Source organism: Lepidochelys kempii, chromosome 26, assembly GCF_965140285.1.
Source record: "Lepidochelys kempii isolate rLepKem1 chromosome 26, rLepKem1.hap1, whole genome shotgun sequence".
Lineage (NCBI taxonomy): Eukaryota > Metazoa > Chordata > Testudines > Cheloniidae > Lepidochelys > Lepidochelys kempii.
The window spans coordinates 15,788,207-15,795,101 of NC_136405.1; the positions used below are offsets into that span (position 1 = coordinate 15,788,207).

General features: G+C 61.3%; 1 protein-coding gene across 2 annotated transcripts; it reads right to left on the reverse strand.

Annotated features, from left to right (window-relative positions):
- Positions 1 to 1,634: 1,634 nt before the first annotated feature.
- LOC140903617 (interleukin-1 family member 10) lies at positions 1,635 to 5,748 on the reverse strand. 2 transcript variants are annotated; one of them, XM_073325160.2, is made up of 5 exons: positions 5,681 to 5,748; positions 4,881 to 4,941; positions 3,782 to 3,870; positions 3,135 to 3,259; positions 1,635 to 2,836 (listed from the first exon to the last, which is right to left on the reverse strand). In XM_073325160.2, the coding sequence occupies exons 1-5, from the start codon at positions 5,709 to 5,711 to the stop codon at positions 2,627 to 2,629; spliced, it is 516 nt and encodes a 171-aa protein (XP_073181261.1). In that variant the 5' UTR covers positions 5,712 to 5,748; the 3' UTR covers positions 1,635 to 2,626. The 2 variants fall into 2 exon arrangements, with proteins under 2 accessions (XP_073181261.1, XP_073181260.1); XM_073325159.2 differs by lacking the exon at positions 5,681 to 5,748 and having other exon boundaries at positions 4,881 to 5,673.
- Between the last annotated feature and the right edge of the window lie 1,147 nt (positions 5,749 to 6,895).

A 6,895-nucleotide genomic window follows, 5' to 3' on the forward strand; every position in this document is an offset into this window, starting at 1 on the left:
AGAGCCGTGGGTAGCATTGCCCCAGGGGGATCAGGGTGCAATGATGGGTGAAATGCCCCAGCTGCCATGGGGCTGGCCCTCCATGCACAGCACAAGTAGAGGCCCCTCCCCAAATGAATCTGCGCTCCCACCCCAGGCGGGTGCATCGAGTCCCTGCCAGGGTGGGGAGTGACCCCAGGCCCTCATAGATTTCAGCCGCGCCCTGGTTCCCAGGAGTCATGGGTGCCCGGGCTGTGGGCAGAGCTGGCTGGGAAAGACTCCTGGTTTCCCGGAGCCATTGGACTTTTGTTCCAAACCCTGGGGCAGGCTCAGTGGTTCCCCATGGATGGGGGGCTGGAGGAGCAGCCCATGAGGGGAATAAACACACAAGGAAGGACGTGTGTGTCCCAGGGAGGCCTGGGAAGCCTCTGCCCAGCAACAAGGTCAGTCTGCAGCCTTAGGCACCTGGGCGCCCAGTGTCCCAGGGACTCCCCACAGCTCACTGGGAGTGCTACCCCCCATGCTCCTCACGTGCCCAGCGCTCCCACTGACGCTATGGGGCTGGGTGTGGCACACATGCTCTCCTCTCTTGCCCCAGTCCCCTGCCTGCAAACTCTATCCACAAAGGGCGTGGACATCGCACCCATGCCCAGTCCACCCCGGGGCCTGTCTGCCATGGGGCCACTCCCAGCCACTCCAGGGGCCATTCCGGACCACCCGCCCACGGGAGCCGTTTCCCCCTGACCCTGTCAGACCCAGGGGCAAGGGGCTCAGATCCCAGCTACCAGACCCAGGGGCAAGGGGCTCAGATCCCAGGTACTGTGTTAGCCCCTCTCCTGGATGAATCCAGCCCCTGAAGTGGCTCAGTTCTGTAGCTCTGAACAGTCTCACGCAGGATAAATGGATCCTTGGTGGAACCTCGCCAAGCTCTTGGCCTCTATGACATCATGTGGCAGTGAGTTCCCCAGGCTGAAGGTGCATTGTATAAAATCCCTTCCCCTGGTTTCGGTACCTGAACAGTCCCATTCCCTGGGGCAGCTCCTCTGCCCCCCACCATGCACTAGCCCCCGTGTTCAACAGGCGTATTCCACAGTGCTCCCATGCCCGCCTGTAAAGCTGGGATGGTAGAGTGCACAGGGCGCTTTCCCTGCAGGGGGAACATATCCCACATGGGCCCAGGGAGCGAGGAGAGCTGGAACATGCCAGCTCTCCTCTGCACGTGGGATCCCCCTGGGGGGTGGGGGGGGATGGTAACATGGAGTGAGCACTGTATGTGTGGGAGTTGTGACTGGCGCAGTTCCCTAGACTCTGATGGAGCAGCACCATGGACACCAGCTCAGGACCTGGCTATAGACCTGGAGCACTAGTCTCATGTGACCGCTGGGGAAACTGAGGCACTGAGTGGGGAAGCAAGTGGGTGGCTGAGTAGGGCATGGAACCCAGGAGTCCTGCTTGTCTTTGCCTCTTTCATTCCTTACTCCAGCAAAGCCCTGCAGGGAATCAGCCCCTGTGTTTATCCAGCCTGGAAGTCGTGGGGAGCAGGCTGGGGGAGGGGGGCCAGCCCTGGGCTCCAGCATGGCCCAGCTGGGGCGTTTGATGGGAGTTGGGCCCAGAGGGTGGCAGGTGCATCTCAACTCAACAGTGTCACTCAGGCATGGGTAGCTACTTTCCACGTTTATTCAAAGCCAGGCTGGGGTTGGGGGGATCCATGGGGCCAGAGCTCTCCAGTGGGACGAGCTAGTCACACAGCGAGGGCGCGCATCCAGATCCCCTTCCAGGGCAGCCGGCCCTTCCGCAGCCATGCAGAGCAGAACCGCTGGGAGACACTGAGCCCAGCCGGAACAGTGCTGCCATGGCAACATCCTGCTGCAGCTCTGTCGGGCCCACGGCCAGACACCCGCATGCTCTGGGAGCCCTGTCTGGCCCCCAGCACCAGAGCCTGCGGCTAATGAATCACAGAATCATAGACTACCAGGGTTGAAAGGGACGTCAGGACGTCATCTAGTCCAACCCCCTGCTCAAAGCAGGACCAATCCCCACTTTTTGCCCCAGATCCCTAAATGGCCCCCCCAAGGATTGAACTCACCACCCTGGGTTTAGCAGGCCAATGCTCAAACCACTGAGAAATCCCTCCCCCCCCCATGGAGTTACCCTCACACACCCCGGGGGGCAGGGCTGGTGTCCCCATTGTACAGGGGGGGAAATTAAGGCACGGAGTGGCTCCGGGACCTGCCCAAGGGAGTCTGGCAGAGCAGGGTTTTCCAAGTCCCCGGCTAGTGCTCGAACCGCTGGGCCATCTTGCCACTGGACGCCTGCAGACCCCTTTGGAAAGGCTCCACGGCTCTGGAGAGGGGCCCCCAGGACCGGCCCCCTTTGGGGCACGTTGGCTGAAGCGCACGGCCTGGCTCTACAAGGGGCTGGGTGCCCTGAAACACCCCCACCGGGAGGGGCGCAGTTCCTGGCAGGATCAGGCCCCGGTGCCCTCCTGCTGGGACTCAGGAGTCCTAGGGACATGGCTCTGTCTCCTGCGCCCCAGCAGGTTGCGGCTGGGTCAGGGAGAGGTCATGCAGCCCTTCCCGACCCAGCTGGTCTCCTCCTGCACAGCCGGGGGGAGGCTGGGCCGGGGCACACATCCCGGGCGGCTGGCTCAGCACAGCTGGAAGTAGAAGTCGACGATATGGGCAGCGTCCAGGCTGGTGGTGAGGCCCAGGGGCTCGTTGGACTGGGCGGAGGTGCAGAGCAGCCAGCCTGGGTTGGCAGCCGACTCGAAGCGCCACATGCCGTCCTTGTAGGAGCGGAAGAAGGTGAAGCGGGTGGTTTCCTCACCGCCCCGGGACAGCTCCGTGATGTTCACGTCCTGCGCAGGAGGGGAGAGGCTGGTGAGGGACGGAGACTCTCCCGCGGGGGCCAGCCAGGGCCTGGGGCTGGTCTGTACTGAGTGGGGAGGGGCTCGGACTGGTGCCGGGCAGGGAGGTCACCAATGGGGTGGGCAGAGATCTGGACTCCAGTGGAGCAGGGCGGGATGGGAGCACCCTCTACCAGCCTGCGCTGCAGCCAGGCCTGGGCCGGGGGAATGGAGCCCTGGCAGGGAGAGGTCCTGTGGCAAGGGAAAGGGGGTGTAGGACACAGAGATCAGAGGTGGGGTCCCCACTCACCTCCAGCTGCAGCGCGGGCAGGGCGCCCGTCCCACATGCCAGGCTGCGGCGCCCGTCCTGGACGCCCAGGATGATGGGGAACTTCTCCCGCTCGAAGGAGCGGTTGGGGACCCAGCAAATTTTCTCTGTGGGGAGAAGGGAGGGAGGGTGAGCCCTAGGACAGATCCTCCTGCCCCTCACAAGGCCCCACTCGGCTCAGGCCCCTTGCCCATCAGATGAAATTACCGCCCCGGCGAGTCCCAGGGTGGGAGAGCCCAACTAGCTCTCAGACCACCCCGGTGACCTAACTGCCAGAGCCCCCAGCATGCCAAAGGGGCCGGATTTGGCCCACAGGGAATAAAACCAGACTGGCCTGGTTAGCACTTAGCATGGCAAGTGGGAGAGGGGGGTCTGCGTTGCCAGCCCTGGGGCCACAGGCCTAGAGCTGTAGCGTAATTGCTCAATGGCTGCAAACTGCACGGAGCTCGGGGAGATAGAGCCAGGCTGAGGCACCCAGGGCAGGGCGGGCCTGGCCAGGCCCAGCTGGAGGCTCTGGCTGCCAGGCGAGGGTGGTGGCACGGTGCCCAGCAGAAGATCTGCCCGGGAGGATCCCAGCCCCTCGCCCGCCCAGGGCAGGGGAAGCGGAGGGGGCAACGGGTGCAACCCACCTTCCAGCGCAGAGTTGGGCCCTTGCAAATAGCCAGCGACCAGCTGATTGTTCCGCAGGTAGAGAGACTTCTGGGCCACATCCCAAAGGCTGAAAGGCAGCGAGTGTGAGCCAACAAGCCGCAATCTAGATCCAGCCCCAGCACTCCGCCCCTCCCCTCCAACGCCAAGCACCCTGCCCTGCCCCTCCAACCCTCCAGTGCCCCAACCATCCAAACCCCAGCACTCCATCCCCAGCACTGAGCCCCCCAACACCCCGCCCCAGCACTGAACCCCCCCAGCACCCTGCCCATTCCCTCCAATGCCCAGCACCCTGCGCTGCCCCTCCAAACCCCTACCCCCCCCATACCCAGCCCCAGCACCAGTTCCCAACTGATCTAAACTAAACAGATATAACCTGCTCCAAGCCCAAATGAAAGCATCCACGCAGGGCCGTGCCAGCCTCTCTCTGCACAGCCCTCAGTGCCCCTGGACCCAGCAGTGCCACAAGACAACACGGGCCGATGGCCCCATAAACCCGCCAGCCCCGGGCCTCCCATAGGCCCCACTCTGCTGGCAGTGAGCTCAGGGATCCTGCTCCTGGATTGCTGAGGAGCTGATGGGTGCCTGGTCCCACTGAACATCCCTTGTCACACCCAACCCGTCCCGCCTGTCACCGCCAACGCACGCCTACCTCCCCCCCTCACCTGCTCTTTGAGCTGTGTGCTCGGCGGCCTATGCTGCGTGGGGCCATGCCCACCCTGCCTGGGAGGCTGAGACTGGTTTTGAACACCACAGGACAGTAAATGGCACAAAGTTTCAGAGGCGGTGGGGACCAAAATTCCCTGCACTTCTAGGATCTGCGCTCGCTTTCACAAGCCGCCCAGTCCCTTGTGAACCACCTGAGACAGGGACCATCTTTTTGATCCGTGTCTGTGCAGCACTTCACACAACGCGGCCCTGCTCCATGACTGGGGCTCCAAGGCCCTACCACAATACAGAGAGCAACCACCACAGGGAACCAGTCCGCCTTGTGAAAATCCTCGCAATCGGCCAATTTGACGCTCGACCACGGATCTGAACTCTGCAGCCCTGTGCTGCCAGGAAGCAGAAATCACTTACCGGTACTTGAAGACTTTCATCTGGGCGGCTGGCTTTTCATGAATCTCAGATGGATGTGCCTCTGAACAGAAACCGCAGAGAAAAAGCACTATCAGGTAACTGAGCCAACACACCGGACAACCCATCCTGCACCGGCTGCCCCTGCTCTGTGGATCTACTCTGCCATTGGACCAGTATGGGTCTCTTTATAGAGGCCGTCACATGCTCCCGCATGCCCGCAATGTACATCATTGCTCTATAGCGTAACTCATTCTGTGGTATCAAAATTTCCAGTAGCGTAATTGTCAACCTGCACGCCTTGCAGCCGGTGTCGTAACCAGCTGCGCTGCAACTTCCGTACTGCGGTGACCTTGTTTCCTGTGTGTCGCCTTGGAGGGAATGAAAACTATGGTCAGAGAAACCCAACTCAAATTCAAGCTGGAGGGGACTTGTTTAGAAATGAGCTGGGGTTTCACCTGTTTACAACTAAAAGGTCACTTATTCAAAGAAAATCAAATGACCCTGATTGGCCGCGGGCTGGCTCTGTGGAGCCGCTCGCTTGCCCGCCACCAAGGTCTCAATATATCAGCCCATTCTCTGGCTTGAAAACACAGTGATCGCGCTGCAAACGCCTGTCCTGCCTGGGCGCTGCGTCTCGGGCGGGCGGGGCAGCCTGCCTCCGGGATCCAGCTACAAGGAGATCAAATGCACTCTCGGCAAAAGAGGAAGGAGAAAAGCCCCGGAGAGCCGCAAGGCCCAGCAGAGCAGTAGCAGAAGAGAGAGCCCTTCGCAGCCGTAGCTTGCTGATGGCAATACAGTACCCAGGCCCGCCCGTGGCTCCGAGTCACCCATTCTTCACCTGCCTCTTGTTTGATTTCTTGCTGAGCTTCGCCCGCCTATTTATGCTGCTTGGAGCGAGAGGAGGCGGGGTCACACCTGGGAAGGCTGGCTCGGCTGGGAGCTGCTGTTGCACAATGCTGCTCCAGGCAGGAGGGAGGCCTTTGAGCGTGACCAGCCTGTGTTTGAGCACACTCAGCTTTACATGCAAACCATGCTGGGCAGGAAGCTAGAGCTGCCAACTCGGGGAGAAGACATTGCCAGAATCTCCCAGGCTGGCAAACTGGGGCCGGCAGTTAGGCTCCTCTCCCCAGGCACTAGGGCCGCAAGACAATACACTCAGCACTCCGGCATAGCCCCCGCCACGCAGCACAGCCCTGGGCTTTGTGAGCCCCATTACGGGTGACCAGGTGGAGCCCAGGCAGAGAGGCACCAGGCTGACAGTCACGGAGGCTCGCAGGCAGCCACAGCTATAAAGGAGGGAGGACAGAGCGAGATGGGGAGGCAGAAAGGCCTGGGATAGTGGAGGGGCAACAACCGGGCCAGGCTGCCTCTAAGGAACTGATAGGGAGACAACAAACGCCCTGGAGTTTAAGGGCTACTTGACCCATTTTAGGGCTGGGCCAACTGGAGGTGGCCAGAGGGAGACAGTTAGGAGACGGCCCGAGAGCAGCTGACGAGGCAATCCCAGAAGTGGGGAGGACTGTAACCATCACTGCAGTGCAAAGAGCGACGGAGGTGAACCGGCTCCTGCACTGGCCGGCTGACTCGCCAGCACAACTGCTCACGGAGATGGCATCACACCAGCAACAGTCGTCCCAATGGCTGGAAGGCCTGGGACCGCCCACTGCTTCTCGGGTACCCGCCCCCATTCGGAGCATGTCCCCGGCACCTCCGGGCACTGCTCCAACCCTGGTGGCAGTGTCCTTGGTTAGGTCAGTCAGTGGGGCTGCTATAGTGGTGAACGTGGTATGAATCGGTCATAGTAGCCAGCTAGGCCTAGGAAGACCCAAACTTGTGTGCCCATTGGGCATAGACCTTATCCATCTAGGGGTGGACTTGCCCTCCACCGACCATGTATCCCAGATAATGAGATTCCTGTTTTCCCTATTACAAACTGGGTTAGCCATTAACCCAGCTTCCCTCAGTGATCGGGGAAGGGCAGCTATTTGTCCAGATGGGAATCCCAATCCTTGCTG

Bases quoted from the DNA above. Each gene is read 5' to 3' on its own strand.
- LOC140903617 (XM_073325159.2), bottom strand. From the start codon at position 5,005: ATGGGTTGTCCGGTGTGTTGGCTCAGTTACCTGATAGTGCTTTTTCTC. The intron at 3,871-4,880 runs GTAAGTGATTTC...GCTGCCTTTCAG, and splicing joins ATGAAAGTCTTCAAGTACCG to CCTTTGGGATGTGGCCCAGA. The intron at 2,837-3,134 runs GTGAGTGGGGAC...CCTCCTGCGCAG, and splicing joins TGCCCGCGCTGCAGCTGGAG to GACGTGAACATCACGGAGCT.